This window comes from Coloeus monedula (genome assembly GCF_965178545.1).
Source record: "Coloeus monedula genome assembly, chromosome: 2".
In the NCBI taxonomy this organism is placed as follows: domain Eukaryota; kingdom Metazoa; phylum Chordata; class Aves; order Passeriformes; family Corvidae; genus Coloeus; species Coloeus monedula.
In genome coordinates, this window is record NC_138782.1 from 95,737,030 (window position 1) to 95,756,447 (window position 19,418).

The 19,418-nt window shown below is 39.7% G+C and overlaps 1 protein-coding gene across 1 annotated transcript in view; it reads right to left on the reverse strand.

Annotated features, from left to right (window-relative positions):
• The window catches only part of LRRC1 (leucine rich repeat containing 1), a gene marked incomplete at its 5' end in the record, with an annotated part of 70,023 nt that overhangs the window by 7,565 nt on the left and 43,040 nt on the right, over positions 1-19,418 (reverse strand). The window contains 6 exons of the mRNA XM_082300276.1: positions 7,442-7,525; positions 8,516-8,634; positions 11,263-11,407; positions 13,154-13,228; positions 13,907-13,970; positions 15,541-15,597. Coding sequence (XP_082156402.1) covers positions 7,442-7,525; positions 8,516-8,634; positions 11,263-11,407; positions 13,154-13,228; positions 13,907-13,970; positions 15,541-15,597 — 544 coding nt within the window. The remainder of the gene's footprint in view (positions 1-7,441; positions 7,526-8,515; positions 8,635-11,262; positions 11,408-13,153; positions 13,229-13,906; positions 13,971-15,540; positions 15,598-19,418) is intronic.

Sequence of the window (19,418 nt, forward strand, 5' to 3'; positions counted from 1 at the left end):
TGTGTGTACCACAGAAGCATGAACCTTGCAAGCCATTTTAGCTTGTGAATCAAAGCCCTTAGAAACCAGCACTCAAATAGTAAGCAAACATTTCTTAGTGCAAGAACTCTGCTATTCACTTTAAAGAGTGTACAAATTCTTAAATAATGTGCCTTCACACATTCACAGAACACAGTGTGACATTAAAAAATATATATACACAGTAAGTGTCTAATTGGTGTTTCTAACATGAGTAGCTCTGAAAAGCAAGAAATACAATTAGGGAATGTTGATGAGCTGGCAAGTGATGCCCTCAGTGTGCACAAAGTGTTCCCTTTTCATGAATGAAGTTTGCGTTACTCAGTCTTGGAGCATGGAGATCCAAACAGGTTAGCCAAACAAACAAAGTAAAGCCATGCAGCCCTGATGAGACCAAAACTTCTATACTTCTGACAATGGAAAAATGCAGCAGTGGAATCAGGACAGCCTGAGTCATCATGCACTTAAAGCAGTTTAATGAAAGGTAACAGTAGAACCACGGACTGAAGAATACTTACAGGGTTATCAATTTACCTGACCCATAATTTTCCAAGCGGCTAACAATTAAGAAAATACAAGAGATGTTCAATTTATTTTTCTTTATCCATACTGGACAAGAGCATGCCAACAAATGGAGACAGAACATACATTCTTCTACTGCCAAAGAGGGTTGTAACTCCTAAATCATTTCAACTTCAGTTAATTTAACTTTGCTCTCTATCAGTCAACAGGCTGCTGTTCAAAGGTTGTTTCATTCAAAGGTAGTGAAGACCTTTTATTTTAGTAGGGTAGTAGGGTAGCTAAAAATGAGACACTGAATTTTTTAAATGAAACTGTTTTTAGAAAATGCAGACAGCATTTAACAAGCAGCATCAAGTGAGATATCACAAAGGAAAAGAGGACAAGCTGACAGTTAAAAATCAATTAAAATCTTTGTCATTTCAAACAAAGATGGCACCCATCCAGCAGTACAGAAAGACATCAGGTCCAATGTTTGAAAACCTAAACAAGAAGCAGTACCACGGAGGCAAAGTGCACACACTACATGGCATGCGGAAAGGAAAACACTGTTGTGGCCGCCATGAAGTAACACGGTATCAGAACGTCGCTGGTTTGGCTCAGAGTTGTTAACTGAGGAAGAGCCATGCTTTCCAAGGGTCACATGCTCACAACAAACTGTGCCAAACCACCGCATACGCAGCAAGGACACAGCTGAGGCCACAAGCCCATTCGCCAGTTAAGCACACACTTCATTTCCAGCACAGACTTCACTTAATGGGGACAAGCATGTGCTTAGTTCTAGGCACGTGAGTAACTGTTCCAAGGACTGGAGGCTTAAGGAAGTCCTCACGTTCTTCTGTAGTGAGCAGGACATCAGGAAAAGATCTCACATGAGTTGTGCATGCCTAAGTCATACTCATGAGACTTAGTTCATTTTAGCAACTTTAGTTTAAGGGTTACTGACTTGTCACATCACACCAACTCCAAAGAACAGTAAGCCTAGGTAAAAACCAAAAGGAAAATCACAAAAACAAAACTCACATGTCGTCAGGCAGTAAATGGTCATTTCTATGAAGCACTAATCTTAAGATCATTGATACTACGAAGATAGAACAAAACTGCATTCAGATGGGCTTGATTGAGAGGATGAGTGTCACTAGGAGGCATCTAGAGGCATCACAAACCTTTAACCCTTTAAACCCTTTAATGGGTGATCTTACTGCTCTTTTCTTCTATCTCAGTCTGAGGCTCATTTTCCTAACAGCTTCCTCATTATGGAGAAGCAGTAAGGCTGGGACACACATAGACAGAATATCAGCTTGGTTGCTAAAACTCCCCCCCTATGTTGTCATCATGACCAGCATTTAGCATTTCACTCTCCTGCTTTTTTGCCATTCATATGCCCACTACTAGTCCACCTTAAACAGTCCTGCAGAACTCAAGTCTTAATACATTGCTTCTCTGCTGGTGTTTCTGATGACTCTCAAGTAGATATCAGCACCTGTTTACTACTCAAAAGGTATGAATCAATTCTTCTCTCCTTTAGCAGTCAGCACCTTTCACACAGCTATAAGCAATGCAAAAAAATTACATTATGACAAATACTGTAATGATTAGTCTTCAGCTGTCGTGTGACTAGCTAGAAGTCCAGTGATGCATCTCTTTTATTCAACTCTCAAAAGAGCTGTCAGCATCAAAAATTCTCACAGATGTAAACAAGTCTGATAAATATAGTGGCAATTTAAACACAGTTCCTCATTGTGTTGTAATGTTTCCTGCATTATATCCAAAATTTTGTTTTGGTTCAAAGAAAAAGTCAGAATTTTCCTTGGCTCCACATAAACTATATTAATTCTTTAACTGCAAGCACAGGGTACATTTAGGGGTGGAAAAAACTGCCCAATTCACTATCATTAACTATTATTCTGTTGTTATTATTAACTTTAAATTGGCTAGGAAAATCTTCAGTAAACTCACTTCAACATCTCCTGCACCACTGGTGAACAGTAGGAGAGGGGCTCACCAAGACAGCTTCTTAGCCCTCTGACTCAAGTGTTCCTGCACTTTTTCTCAGTGTCTTTCTTTTTTTCCTTTGAGACACACATACTTCTACACAAATGAGGGAAGGGACAGGATATCAGAAGTTAAAATCAGAAAAAACAAAGTGGTCCCAACTTGTTTTAAAAAATTTAAATTTAAAAATCATAGTTATTGCAAAAAAAAAAAAACCAAAAACAAAAAACCAACCCTATAGTTTTACCTAATGGAGTAATAATTCTCACAATATATCTCAGAGCCAGGAAGGACACATTACCAGATCTCTGCAGATTGTAAAGACTCATTAACAAAAGCACATAAACTGGAAAACATTCCAAGGAGGTTATTTATGCAAGTGCCAAAATCAACACACCAGTTTCATCAGCGTTCCTGTGCCAGGGTGGGATTTCAACACCAAAGAGTCACCAGGCAGGTCTTTCAAGTTTAAGGGGAAAAACATTTGTAACTATGAACAGGTTTAGACATTCTCAGTTCTTGCTGAAGTCTGTTTCACCACTTCAGTCAGAGAGAGACTAAGCTGCAAAATGAGATACTGAAGATGAAATCTGTGACTCAAGCCTTGGTCATACATTTAGTTCTTCCACATTTTACCTTTATCAGCACACAATAAAGAAGAACCTTTGAACCAGGAAACCTTGAAGGTGTATTTACATACAAACTCCTTAATAATCCCAAGTCAAGAAATTTTACACCAAAAGATAAGGAATGGTTTTACAAATGTGCCTCGCAATAGATCTTGCAACGTAATAGTTTTTTTAACACAGTGACTCAAAATCCAATTCTCTTAAACTGTTAACACAACCAAATCAACATCCTTCTACTCCCTTCCCCAAAAAACACACACTACCACAGAAAAGCTAGAACTCAGAGATTATCTCACCAGGCTACATTAAAGCAGGCACATAATTTCCACCGTCCTATCTATAAAAGTGGTCTTTGCTACTGGAATAATTCTGGATGAAATGACAGCAGTACCAAGCAGGTACAGTATTGGGTACAAGTACTCTTTTCTCTAGCTGAATTCCACTTTTTTTTCTACACATAAGACCATGTCTTTGTCCCTCTCCAACAGAAACCAGTAACAGCCTGTCCCATATCCATGTTTTATAGGGCCGAAGACCACATGCACACAGCTGCTCTAGCACTCTGTAAGGCAGAGAAAGAATGGAAGAGGTAAGAAAAACACGTAAAGGAAAAGAGGAAAACATACTGAGGAAAAATATCTGCACTGCATACTCTACTTCTGCTTCTGCAAGGGGGGAACCAATGTACAAATACCAACTTTGATGTGCAAATGTCCACGACCCCAGTCTTTGCCATACTGTCTCAGGAGACATCTTAAGCAACACACAGCAGGCAGGGTTGTTGAAAATTACTTCTGACAAAAGCTTGTGCCTGGCTTTAAATCTTAGTTAGTCAGTTTAAGATGAAAATAAACAGAAAACACAGTATACTTTCTCACTGTCAAGCAGAGCCTTCCAACAGACAGTAAAAGGGTGACACATTTTCCTGTCTTCCCTAAGTGCACTACCAGTGTATTTTGTATTTTTTTCCAAGATAGTAACAGTGAGAACAAAAATGGAAATTGAACATTTCACCAAAGACACCAAATTGTTCCTCCCTGCCATCTCAAGGGAAACTCAGAATTGAAATCTTTGCCATTATCAGCCCCCTAAAGCTGCTCCCGTTGATGCTTTCCATAACAGCAAACAGTACTTGTTATACCTATGCACTCAATTATGTGGAACATTTTTCTTTTAGCGACATGAAATGTGACTCTTCACTTAATTCCTCTGAATTTTAAGCAGAAAATGTATACTATGAAATCTTCATGTTTGGTTTAAAGCAAAATGCTGTTGGTTAAGAAAAATACTATACCGAGAAAATCCAGCTCCAAGAACAGATGGAACATGAGCAGAGAGCAACAGATTACTTTGTTTTTGAAACTACCATTTCAGCACTCTAAGAAGGCACTCTAAAAACATTCAAGGAAAAATGTTTTACTGCACAGCTGTAGCCCAAGGAATTCAAACTGAAACTTGAAAAACTGAAACAGAAAAGTCTTGTTACCTAGAAAGTAGGTTCTGCAACGCAAGCATATTAACAGTATTTTTGAGGCACACCACTGCCATCAGTTGTTTATGCTTTCTATTTGTAACATTACTATCTTGGAATTCAAATGCACTGATCAAAGGTGAGATGACCCTGTAGTTAGAAAAGGGCTGGCTTCCTTTAAAATTAAATATCCACAGAGCAAAACATAAAATCTTACATTACATGTAATTTCAAAGCACTTGTTCTAATGAGACAGACACGTTGGCGTGGACACCTTTAAAGGAAAAATAAAAATTCTATTCCAAAGTCATTGATAGGGAGCCAAAGAGCTCTGCTTCCTCTGTTTCCCTGCCAAGCTCCCTTGGGAACCACCCTCTCTCATTTTTATTTCCTGGACTTCCACAACTCCCCAGCTCACCTCATTCCAGACACTACCTTCCATTTTCTCACTATTCACCTTCTCCAAACACAGGCTCAGCCCTGTCTTCATTCCACTTCTGTGCAGGTGTCCCCCTCCCTCCCTCTCTCTCTCTCATGTGCACTGAAGTTCTCTAGACACACTCTCATTCTTCACTTCACCCTTGGATATCCCCTTCACCAACTGAGCAACACATTCCACCTCTGAAAAACGTCGCTGGTTCCAAGTTTTCAGTATCTTGCTCAGTATTAATCCCTCTATTGTTTTCAACTGAGCTCTTGACCCCACTATACCCCCAAACAGACATGGTCCATATTCCCCCTGCTTTACCTGCTTCTGCAGCTGAGCCTTCTCCTCTCACCTGCTCCTGTCCCTGCTTCTTCCAAGCCACACTGATTGCCCTTATGCACCACCTCCAATACCATGTATTCCATTAACTGAGAAAAGCGCTTATACACTACACAAGATATTAATGTTCAACCTGGAAATAAAGTGTACCAGTAAAACCTTCCATGCTAAACTCAGAACAATTCTGCTCAAAGGTGCAGTAGACATAAAACTGCACAAATCTCAAGTACAGGTATTTTACCATACCTGTGTTATGTATTAACTTAAAGGCCTTTGTAAAGACATGGGAAGTCTGCTGCTGAATGAGCACAAGATGAGAAAGACATTAAACCATTAGAGAGCATCCAAAAGAGGGCAACAAAGATGGTGAACGGCCTTGAGGGGAAGCCGTATGAGGAGCGGCTGACGTCACTCGGTCTGTTCAGCCTGGAGGAGAGGAAACAGAGGGGAGACCCCACTGCAGTTACAGCTTCCTCATGAGGGGAAGCACAGGAGCAGACACTGATCTCCTCTCTGTGATGGCCAGTGACAAGACCTGAGGCAAAGGCCTGAAGCTGTGTCAGGGGAGGTTTAGGTTGGATATCAGAAAAAGGTTCTTCACCCAGAGGGTGGCTGGGCCCTGGAACAGGCTCCCCAGGGCAGTGGTCACAGCACCAGCCTGACAGAGTACCGGAAGTGTTTGGACAATGCTCTCAAGGCATATGGTGTGACTCTTCGGGCTGTCCTGTGCAGGGCCAGGAGTTGAACTTCATGATCTTGATGGGTTTCCTCCAACTCAGCATATTGTAAGATGAAAACTGCCATCCCATACCAACCCAGATAGTTTTCCCAGGGTCTTGCCTCTTGCTAGCAATCATGCAACCTGTCAGGGTAAGACTTGTAACAATTCTCTGTTCAGAACCAGAAGCACCACTGCAGAGAATACACTGTTCTGCTAGAAAAGCTGCAGTACTAACATATCTCCTCCCTGACCTTCCCCCAGTTAGGTGACTGGCCTGTGGCAGCTCAGACCAGGACATTGATTGATGCTGCCAGTGCCACAGCACTGCAGCTGCCCCTGCTTGATCCCTCTTCTTCAGCATTTCCCCATCTCCTTGCCACTTTGCTTTCTTCTCATACCTCCTTTTTGAGCTGTCCAAGCTCCATAACGAAGCAAGTCAGAGCTGATACTCCTCTCAATTTCCATCCAATGGCTGTCACCCAAGTACATAACCCTCCTGCTCCTTAGGTGACTGAAAGTGGAGAACAATAGCTACAAGCTCAGAGTCACACACTAGATAGGAAAATTAAGAGGGAGAATTACTTGGACAAATATCACAGAGAAAAAGTAGTACAACCAGAACCAACTCATAGTCCCATGCTACAATCATAGGATGCTGCTTTCCCGACTTTTTTTCCACAATTTGCACCTCAACTAAACTTGTAAAGCCTTCAATAAGATTTAGTTCCACAACACAAACTCTGGCCTCATTTCATTCTACATACTGTTACAGTAGACAAGAAGTCCTAGTCCTCATTGCTGCAAAATCTGAGGTATCTTGGTCACGTCAGGTCCTTATATTTAAGGACAAAAGTAGTCCAGAGATCTCCAAAACCAAAAAGACTGTCAAGACAGTCACTGAGCCACTTTTAAGAGTATGAAACTTTCCCTTAGATATTGGTCATAGCAGTGAGGTGAGGAAGAGTGTGGCAGTAGTTTCATACTACATGCAGAAGAGCCATATTGGTGTTGCATGCACCCTACCAGAACTCCAAGTCTTCAAATAGTGCAGGACCTGACATCTACACTGGGAATTAACAGTTGAAAACTAATTAGATCCCAGTTAGTTACACGCTAATTAGATCCAAGCCTTTTTGTTCAACTACAAAGACATTTTGTACTTCCAAGCCACCAAATCACCACAGTTCAGATCTAGTAGACAAGTTTCTGGTTTTGATCAGTTTGGAAAGAATACCCATGGGACCAAAGTTGCCTGCTACTTCTTGTAGGCATCTGAAATCAAGAGTTTTCTGTTTCTATAATCTCATCTGCACAGAACTTACCTCTTTGGGCAAAGATGTTAATTTGTTTCTATCAGCATTCAAATTGTTCAGCTTCTTTAGTTTTCCAATGCTCTTCGGCAATGACTGTGCCAACAAAAACAAAATAATACACAAACAGAATTTGTAAATACACAGAGTCAGGGTAAACCACTTAACTCACTTGTATAATTAATTAATAGTCTGATCCACTTTCAAAATTGAAATGTAGTTAATCCTCATTACTGCCAGACCTTCCAAAGAAGGTCCAAAGGTTTATATTTCAGAACAAGTGTCCAGGAATGTCAGTTTCTAACACAAATTCACTCATTAATTATCTCTGCACCATGACAATAGACACACAACAGCTGTGTACAGAATGCACGTATGTAGGATGTGCGTATTACCTAACTTTACACTCCTAAAATTGCTTCTTGGTCAGCTATCTCCTAACTGAGGTGCTATAAACTGACTGTTGGAGAGGCATCTTTTCAACAGTCTTAAGCTTCTAACTCAACCAAGCACAAGAAATGCTCAAACCTAGTTTATTTAAAGACAGCTACTCTCCAAGTGTCAGCGTCACATGAAGTTTCAAAATAATGGAAGAAAACACCTAACAGAAGGAGTTCTGAGATTTTATTTTCATTGACCACATACCATATTTAACACCTGGCTAAAGCAGATCAGCAGAGCAAGTAGAACAAGCTCTTCAGAGCTCAGGCCTTCTATTCAGTCCCAGCAAGACTGATCCAGATAATGCACAGCAAAAAACTGGCAATAATGCAATACAACACAAACCCCTGCATAAAAAACCGCAACAAAGTAAGTGATACCTGCACTCCACGGGCTCCAATTCTCTCACTGGTCATGAAAGACTCAGAAGTGAATATGTAACTGCTTAAGCATTTGAAGGGCGGATTGCTACTACACACAACTTGATCTCCAGCATTCATTTAACAGGTAAGAAATAAGATGCATTTAAAGAAAATGCACTACTTAGCAGTAGCAAGGGTGACTAACCTAATGAGCTAAGTGATTCAGCACTTAACAGCAGGTCTTATTACCACCTGCCATTTGAGCAGCCATGACCATGCTTACCTGCAGCTGGTTTTCTGTGAGAACTAGTTCAGTAAGGCTTTCACAGTCTCCAATTGAATCAGTTAGTTGAATCAGTTTGTTCTGATCAACCTTCAGAATGGAGAGCCTCCGCAATTTTCCTGGGCAGAAAGAACAACATGGATTTTTAGTCTAGTATCCTCCAATACCTTTAATTCCATTAATTTTTACTGCTGCAAAACATCTAGAAATCCTCTAAAACAATGAAAATTTTTTTTAGGTGAAATAAAAGAACTCAAGCACTGCTTCACTTAGTGCTTGCACTATTTTTGCAAGTTTTAATATGACTGAATTAATATTCAATATTCATATCCAACCTTTAAGCATATTAAATTGTAATAAAGTTACAATCTGAATGATATCCCATGTAAATATCAAGGATGTGTCTACCCAAATGCCTATAAACAAGTGAAAATTACCTGTTTGCTCCTCAATTATACAATGTTTATTAATAAAGAAGTCTTCAGAAGATCACCTACACCTAATCAGATACAGTGAGAACATCCTGCACTGAAGTGATAGCCCAAACCCAAACAGGATCAAGGTCTCTTTGTCCTAACAGAGAACCTATTTAGTCAGACATGAAACCCAAGTTTATTCTTTAGATGAGAAATCAAACTTCTTTGAAGGTGACCTTCTCAGGAAGAACAAAACACTATTTCAGTGCAGAAAACTCTCTCTGTTCTACTCCTTTGTATCAGAATGGTCTTTGGTGCAAAAGCTGACTCAGGCAGAGCCCAAGATAAAGAATTCAGGAGACAACACTAGGTGCTGACACCTCCCTGCCATCCCTGTGTTTTCCAAAACAGCTGTAATACTCTGGAGTATCAAATTCACTGATGATGCTAAATCATGAAGAGATGTCAGACACACAAAGAGACAGCAACCTAAACAGAAACCTGAGGTTTAGCACGGAGAGGTGCAGAGCTCTGCACCCAGACAGAGTAAACCTGTGCACCAGCACAGGCTGGGAAGTGACAGCTATAAAAGAGCCCTGCTGAAAAGGACATGGATACCACGCTGAGCACCAGGTTGAATACTAAAGAGCAGTGAGCTCTCATCAGAAACAAACACCAACTAGACTACATTAGGAGAACTACAGCCAGCAGATCAACAGAAGTTGCTATATCCTATCTATGTGCAATTAGTTAAACCACACCTTCAAAATCATTCTCAGTTTCATGTGATGTCCTGTCTTCCCCCTCAAATCCCCTGTTCAAGTGATGGGGGTCCAGTAGGAAGCTACCAAGATGGCCAGGGCACATGTGAGCTGAGGCTGAAGGAGCTGACTTTGTTGACTCCCACCAAGAGCCAGCCAAGGAGGCATCTAGAAACTGCCCAGGACCACTGGCAGAGCAGTTACAGACATGACAGAGCCAAACTCCTCTCTGCAGTGGCAGGTGAGGCAGCAATGGCTGCAAACTGCAGCGTGCGAGATCCCAGCTGCTCATCAGAAGCAGCTTCTTCAGTGGGAGGTGGTGCAGCACTGGCACAGGCTGCCTGGGGGTGCTGGAGCTCCATCAGAGCTCTGGAGACTGGGTGAGACACGGCCACAGCTGACCTGACCCACTGGCACTGGTGAGAGCCCTGTTTCAAGAGCTCTACAGATCCACCAATCCCACCAAGAATTCAGTGATCAGCTGGGCAACTCCCAGGAGCTTCCACAGAGACCAGCAAGGTTCACTTCTGCCAACAAGCTCTGTCTAGCCAGGTGCATGGGCTGCTGACTTTCAGAAGCTACAGCTCCATTTCTGATGTACAACAACTGTACTGGCCAGCACAGGTCGCCAGAGAGGGCTGCTACAACTCTCTGTCAAACAAACAGTAGGCAGGTGTAGGACCCACAACTGTCACCCCACTCCCCCAAGACTAACTCCTAGAGAAACTTTTCTTAGCCTTATATAGAATATATACGAAGGGGGAAGGTCTGACCACTCTTTTCCAAATGTTAAATGTGGTTAAACCATATTTACAAGTCCTCCTTCCCCTACACCTTTATTTTTTTTTTTTTTGGGGGGGGAGAGGTGGGAGGGAATCCTCTAAAGGAGAGGGTGTACTCCTACAGATGGAAATTTCCAGAAAAACAGCTGATGAGTAGAGAAAAAAATGCTTGTTCGACTACTTGTCACAACTACTGCACAGGTAAAAACATACACCTTAAAAAAGGCACTGGTAATGCTTCAGGAAACATTCTTCAGTTAATGAACCCAGTCTAAGGGGTCAGACACAGAAAGGTTGTAGCTGGAATCCTCAAGTCAAGGATTAATGGGCTGCGAGGCAAACAGCCTTCCACTAGGTTCAGTAGAGGATTAATCACATTGTCCAAAAGAAGATAAACACACACTGCCATTCAAAATACTGTATTTTGATACAGTGATACTTTCAGCCAGTCTTATCAAGTGACCCACAGCATGTTGCAAGCTACAATTTTACATTGTTAAAGAGTTCTGATGGTGACATGGATACAATGGGAACTGAAGGGACATACTAACTTTTATGTTGTTTTGGATGTATCAAGTGAAGACTGAAAGAGGATTATGAGGGAGTCATTATGCAGACAATTAAAATGCAGCATTAATAAAGCTATTCATTTCATACTAAGCAAAAATAAAAAAAAAACCAACTTGAGATAAACTCATCTCTTGCACAAAAAGACTTAAAAAACGCAAATAACTTCCAGTTACGGTGGATTAAATGGTTCTGTGTGATAGCATTCATCTTGTACTTACCAATGCCATCAGGTAAGACCTGAAGTAAATTCTGAGAAACAAGCAAGTCTGTTAAAGAAGTCAGACCACTAATTTCTTCAGGAAGGCATTCCAATTTATTTTCAGAAACATCCAGACAAAGCAGGTTTTTCAGGTTTCCTACTTCCTGCGATACAAGACAAAAAATTTAAGTCATGCCCAAACACGCAAGAAAGCATTTTGAAAAATGAAGTTCCACAAAGAAAAACAATTATCTGTATGACCTCTTAATTGGCCATTCTTTGTACGACCTCTAAAAGCAGAAAAAAGTAAATAATTACACTTTACATATGATAAACAAACCAAGTGATTCAGTCACGGTTTCTTGTTTTAACTATTAAACTGGCTTCAGTAGTCAGGCAAGCTATGCCAAGCACACCCAGGCAAGCACCAGCCAAACCTGGAGTTTTCCTCAAGTAAAGACTGCAAAGTTGTTTTTTTCAGAATGGCAGATTATCAACCACTACATAATTAAAGTCTACCCCTCCCAATTAACCCTAGGCAAATTAGGATTAGTCTCTCCTGGCTGCTACAGCAACATGCCATGACATCTAGGGATTTCATATCCTCACATCTCCCAGCTACAACAAATGTAGAAATAGGAATTGAGGGTGTTGCTCTGGCAAGCATATCTGAACTGCCAAGTTATACTGCCATCATCTACTATTATTAATGACTACTTAATTTTTTTTACCATGGCAACCCAACCATTAGACAGAGAAATACCTTTGACTTTATTAGCTATCAGAGCATCCCCCCTTTCCCCATGCACACAGACATCCCTATACACACTTGAGAACAGATCTCATTTTAGTCATCCAAATCACCTTTCAGAGAACAGAATGGCTGAGGAAGAAGTGCCTTTTACTTTTACATATGTGAAATTTTCATACAGCAATGGCCTTGATCCTAAGTTACAAGATCGGTTCTTTTACTTTTGAAATGCCTACCTCTCAAGAGGATCTTTCACTAAACACATACCCTTTATACTACAAGTTCACCCTTTGGACACTGACCACAATAATGGTCAATTTTAACAAAAATGGCTGCTGAAGTCACACTTGACCTTTTATGAACTATCCCCTCTACTTAAAAAATTACTAGGCCAACCAACAAAAACAAAGTCAACTAAACCCACTGAACTGTAACTGATTTCCAAGACACACAGTTGACAATGAGATCCATGCAGCAAGTAACAGCAAACTGCAGGAGGAACAGAGAAAAACAGGTTTTGACTTGGCTGTAAAGGAAAAAGAGGGAAAAGGAACCATCCCACATATTATAAAAGTTCTTAAGAAAGGGAATTTAGAGTGCTGTAAGCCTTAAATGCTAAGTTCCGTCATCCCGTGACTGATGTCAGATGGGGGATTTGCCTGAATAAACCAAAATTTCTGTTTATGGCAACAGTTCCATTATTGTACTTCTTCCAAATATCATGCTTAAATGGATGAAGATGACTACCAAAAAAAAAAAAAAAAAAAAAAAAAAAGGATTCATACTCAAAACTTTTAAAACTGCAATTCAGATAGATACACAAGGTGAGGGTTAGCTCAAACAACTAATGGCTCCCTGATCTTAGGGCAAGAACTATAAACAGAGGATGTGTCATCCTACAAACTGAACAATGTGCATAGTAGGAAACAATTCCTTTGCCAAAATGCTTAAAAGAAAATTTCTGACAACATACAGCATTATGGCCAATCCCTTACAGAGGAACTCATTAAGAGAAAACCCTTACACACCCAAAACCAAACCCAGGCAAAGACCCAGACTGAAAAAATACTCCATTTTAAAGCACTTCCCTTTAGGAATGAATGAAAAGGTTTTCTTTTAAAAGCATCTTCAAAACAGTATCAGTAGAGCTCATTTTTACCTGAGGTATTTCAGCTAATTGGTTTCCATCCAACCAAAGGTCTTTAAGATTGAAAAGTGCACCAATTGTTTCTGGCTATAACATAAAAAGCAGTGAAGTTAAGTAGCATAGGAGCTTCAAGTAAAAAACAAACAGCCACCCAACAATTACAGTCTAAGTAACCCAATTCTTACTGAGAGCACTATTTAGAAGTACCTTGGTTAGAAGTAGTGACTATAAGCATTTGGAAACTCCATCATACAAATTAATTGCTACAGCTTAATAAGCTACCATTCTTTACCTGGCATGCACTAACAAATTGCCTGCACAGCCTTGATCTACTGAGAATCCATCCAACATTCACCTGAGCCACCTTAAGGGAGATGACAGATATATTTTTGGTAGATTTATCTGTGACAATGTAGGAACTTTCAACCCTTTAACCCAACCATCCCCTGACACAAGTCCATATGGCCATTATAACTGCAAGCACAGACAAGAGTTTGTGTCCTTCCACTCCTTTTTATTTCCATAAAAAAAGCTGGGCCATTTTCTAGAGATCAGCTGCAGTTTCTCGAGTAAAGTGACATTGTACTGAACAAGACTAAGCAGATATGAAAGCACCAGCTCACTGTGAAAATTCATTTGTACCTATAAAAAGACTCTCCCTCCATACATTTTTCTTTCTTCCATTTTGGACATCCTATGACTTATTTAACCTAAATGATGCATAAAACAAGACCAATGTGCAGTTTCAGTGGCATGCTCTCTTACCAAATGATAAAGTTCATTGTTTCCTAAATCAAGTTCTTCTAGTCGCTGCAGCTGGGCAAGTGATCTGTGAGATAAGTCAAAACAAAACCACATTAGACTAAAGCAACAGAAACCCCATGTATTTGAATAAGCTCATTTTACTGAAACTTGAATTTCAAATTACAATGTAGTGTAAGCAGACAGTTATTTTACCAGGCACAGACTGTTTGCAGCAATATCTTACTGAAAAAATAATTTGGTTTGTCAGTGTAACTGTATGCCCTTGAAACTTAAAACTTAGTAAGCAACCAAATCATTACTTTTTTTTAAATTTAACAGTAAGTGCCCTGGGGTAGCAAATGCCACATACTTTAGTACAGTTAGTTAGATTTACTTTTAGGGGAAATCTGCAGTTATGCAATTGCATAAAAATTCCCCACCGTGATCACATAACTGTGTGACTCAAGACTCAATATCCATCATTTATCTTCTCAACATGATCCATCAATTTCTGAAATACTTCAGTTTTTGAGACTGCAAACACAGGGAAGCACAAAAGGATGTAAAAGAAGTTCAAACCGACAGACAACAGAGGGCCACCCTTCAAAATCAGGCTGTCGTAGAGCTCTTGCTTACTTTCCCCAAAGCTGCAGCAGCACAAAAACCAGAAAGAATTGTCAACTACATTATTGACAGTCAGAATTTTCCAGGAGCAATAAAACTGTCAGCATTTGTGATAGCTTCATTCTGACACTGGATGGCCAAACTTAGCTAGCAATTCCTATCTTCTGACCACTGACATTGAAGTGTCTTGTGGCTCACTGCCATCAACAGCCACAACCAAGGCACTGAGTAGACTGACAGGAAAAAACGACCCCAAAGCAACTGGGGAAGACATTCTGGTTAAAATAGGTTAAATCTTTTACAGTACCTATTAAGATTATCTAAACAAGCACAAGGAATCAACAAAACTCTTGCAAGAAGCAGCCAGATAATGAAGGAAGGAAACTCCTTCACTAGAGAAAGAAGAGGCTGCTTCTAGGCAGACAAAAAGGATCCCCAAAGTATAAGATACCAAATTAGTCTAACAGAAGACCACCAACTCCTCTGCCACAATACAGACAGCACAGATAACTTTTTTCTCCAGAAGTCACGGTGGTTGAAGTCAGACCTCAGAAGGCCTAGTTTGCTACCAACGGATTCATCTCCAGGTTTAGAAGCTTTTGGCTACTCAGCCCTGAATACAAACACTTATTTAAACGCTATAAAGGTCTAGAGTGAAAATCTCAGAGATCTTACTGCCCTACTTTCAGAGTTGCAAAATCTCATCATGAGAACAACCCAAACCAGCACTCCCACTGCAGATGGGCTTGTTCAATGTATGCAGGACATGTTTGGTGCTGCTGTATTTCATACAGAATACTTTTTTATAGAACAAAGCCAATCCATGCAGACGGCAGGCTCCTGCTACTACTAATCAAGTACAACTAGAAGTAATGGATGGAAGTGGATGCTGCTAAAAGAAGGGTGTCTCTCATGTTGTCAGCTGGTTTGGAATATTTTTTCTAGCTGTCATTCAGTTTCATTATGTGAGCAGATTTTAAGAATAAAAACATTTTATGTTAATATAATGAAACACATGCAATGTGACTTACTCAGGTAAATATGTCAGCAAATTTTCTCTCAGTTCCAGTGAAGCCAGGTTATAAAGACTGGAAAAAAACAAAAAAATCCCACATTTTAATACCATCTTTTTATATTCCACATTTTAAGAAGAGAAGTGTGCATTTACACAGTTTAAAACAAGTTGCTATAAACTGATTCTTCTTGTTTTAATTCAACCAGACCACCATGTGAAAGGCAGAATAGAAAGACTAAGTTGTTGCTTGTTTCTCTGTGATACTTAAAACTAGAAAGTAAACACATAAAACACAAATTTCCATTTGTTAAAAGGTTTGTAGCTGCAAGTTACTAAACAGAGTATATTACATCTGAATTGCTTTTAGTTACTCGCCTTCAGAATCTGGCATGGGCTACTAAAGTTACAGAGCACCAGGTAAACCCATCACTGTCCTAATGATGGTGTGCTCATTACTCTAAGTGACATTCTGCTTCTAAGCGGCTCGCTTACCCCATATCCCAGGCTTTTACTAACATCACCATGGCAACATTCAGATTTCTCAGGGGTTTATTTATGACTAAATGGAACACAAGGAGTCAGACATTATCCCAACACTATAATCTGCTCTAATCCTCCACCATCCCAGGGAAAAATGAAAATCAGATATGGTGACTGCAAATAAGGAGTTTTCTACAACAGAATTATGTTTTGTCCTGGTATGCAGGGAATAAAATCTAGACGAAAAACAAGAATTCCACTAAATTTGAAACAGATGTTAATTCTAAATTTGTACACCTAATGGAAAAAAAAAAAAAGAACACAAAAACAATTCCATGCATTCAGACTACATAAAATTGAAATATTTTCTCATCTCAAACAATACCAGCTTACCAAATTACAGAATAATTAGTTAAGCTCCAGTAAAAAAAAGCAGCTGAGAACCTCAATAAAACTTAAGCCTCAAAAAAAAAGAGAAAAATCTTCACATTGCAACTTCAATACAGTTATCAAAGCAGGGAAAAGCAACAGAATTGATGTAATGACTAAACGGGAAAGAAGATTTTTCATGGATTGACTTTTGATGGTGCCTGAAAAATAAATCCTTATCTCATGCGCCTATTTCATACTGCATTCAAAAAACAATGAATGAAATCTCACAGGACCTTTGATTACAGTCTCTGCAGCCCTTTCCAGCTTATAAAATAAGCACATTTTACCCAACATGTTCTGTATTCCTCCAGAAGTATACTTAAAATATACCACATAGGCAAAGATACTTTAGTAGAAGTCTATTACAAATTCAATTAAAAGATAAGTGAGAATAACTCTGCTATTGCCACTCAAAATCATTGACAGAAATAAGCAAGCCATTATTCCAACAACACAAGAGAAAATTCACACATAAAAATTTTAAAACTATAAAACACAAGTCAAGGTGGGACATGGTATCCAACACCCTCATGAAAACCAAACAAGGGGAGGGGGAGAGGAAAGGGGTGATGGAGAACCATTTTCTCTGCAAAAGGTGTGTAGGTCTGATCTTACCCACACTGCTGCCCACAGACTGCCATTATGTTTGCATTTACAGGTTTTCTAGAAACTTACTTCAGCCTTCCTTTGAATTTTCCACTTTCTCTTCAAGCTTGTATTAGGTGAGGTCCATGATTCATTTTTATCAAGAGAATACAAAAAGGATGTGCACACCTCCAAGTTGCCTTGCAATCTTGTGTTTACATATCACCCCACATCTACTTATCTCCCTCCCCATCACGCTGAAGTGTTGATGAGTAAAATGGTGCAATCTCTTAATTTCTTCTCTTACCTCAGACACCACTTTGACTGTGGCTGAACAGAAATCTTTGTCAGAAAAGCATGTTCAACAGTAAGAACTTTGGAACCACCATCTTAACCAGCCTCATCATATCATTAGACTGGGGCAGGCCAGTGAATCAGCTCAGGAAACTGATCCTGCTTAAAAATAACCCAGCAAGGAGAGTAACACAGATCCCCAAACCAACACAGAATAAATCCCCTTAAACCCCTGGGCTAGTACAGCTGCCAAGAAGGTGCAAGGAAGGCAGCTGTGCTGCAGCACTGTGAGCACTCACTGGCAGCTGTGCCCTTGTGGGTACCTTGCGAGCATCCAACCACACTTTGCGGAGGGACTGTGGCCCACCACAGTCCCAGCCCAGGTTGTCTTCTTGTGGGAGTCGGCCACCTGCCAGACTACGTTTTCCTCTCCAATGACACAGCTTTCTGAGGGAGAAGGGCTTTATTCATTCTACAGCTACTAGCACCCACAGCATGCTCACAACCCTAACTCTACGGTGGAACAAAAGAAAAGATACTGCCCCACACTCCTTTATCCTTTTTAATTCTTCCAAGGTCTTGAGTACAAATCCAATGTAAGCAGACCCCAATAAGCAAAATTAGGCATCCCACCAACACAGAGACCTAAGTCTATGAAGTTTAAACCAGCAAAGCTGCATCATTAGAGTGAAATACTATGTTTAAGATGGATCTATTTGATAGAGAGGTCAGAAAATGGAAGGAAATCAGTGACTTATTATTCTTACATTTTGACTAATTACAGAAATGGCTCCCAGCAAATCTATGTGCTGCAACCTAAAATGTGACAGCTATCATATAAAAGACATGCTGATGTACTGAAGCACTAATCTCCAATATATTAAAAAGCAGAAGTATAGCTCATCCTTACATTTACCAACAGGTTCTTACCACATTGTATGTGTACTAAATTTTTTTTTTTAAGTTTTGTTAAGAAACACAATTTTAAGTCTTTTGCAGGAAAAATTTTACATAACTTATTTTTCAAATATGTTTTCTGACTTAGTAACACTCTCTCCAGAAAGTGTAATCCTTCTTCTTCTCAGCCACAAATAGGTATTTTTCACAATATACTAAATGAAATAATTTCTTTTTTCCCTATGCCCTTAATTTTACAGGTGCACTGTCAGTCCAGTATTTCTAAAGTCCCTGAAAAGAAGTAAAGCAAGCCATACCTTATCAATTTCTTTCCCTAATTCTAATCTTCATCTTGTAGAGAAAAATCAATTATGGGAAGTTACCATAAAACACAAAGGCAACAGCAGTCTAATTTACTCACACTAAAGACAGTTCCATCAGCAGCTGTTCACCAACTGCATTTAGAAATGCAAATGCACCACAGAGCATTGCAGGCTGCTTTCCAACAAACACTCCTTGCTCCCAAAAAAAAAAAAAAAACAACAGAAAATGCACAAGCAAATGTAATTTATAGTCTAAAGGGGAAAGAAAAACAAAACAGCAACAAGATTAAAAAAACACAACAACAACAAACGAAGAAAAAAACACCACCGTCAGAAGATACTGACAGAAGATACTGACTTTTTTTTTGTAAAAAGCATTAATGTTGTAATAACTCTCACTACAAAAGCTACCACACACACCTTGAACACTGAGCATGTGTGTGAAATTACTGAGCACAAGGAAACAGACAAACCACGCAGAGGATGAAGCTAACTAAAATAATTATGCATTTTCCATCCCAGAATTCCAGATGATTTCTGGTGTAAGGGTGGAACCAAGTTGAATTTAAAGGTACAATGGCTAAAAATGTCAGTTTCAGTATAAACCAGATATACTTGTTCAGAACTCTACCAACAGTAACTGTAGATATCGGTACTCATTGTGTGAGCTAGAAGAATGAAGAGAATGTGAAATCAATCACTGAGAACAAAACTAACAGCAACAAAGTAGACATAAATGCTGGAAGTGTCTTTCCTGAGCATTCCTGTCAGGATTTGAGAGGGAAATGTGCAATCCAACACAATCTACAGATAGGGAATACCACAAATACTCCTTTATCAACTGCAGCAGTCTACTCCAAAACAAGGGTTAGACTAGAATCAT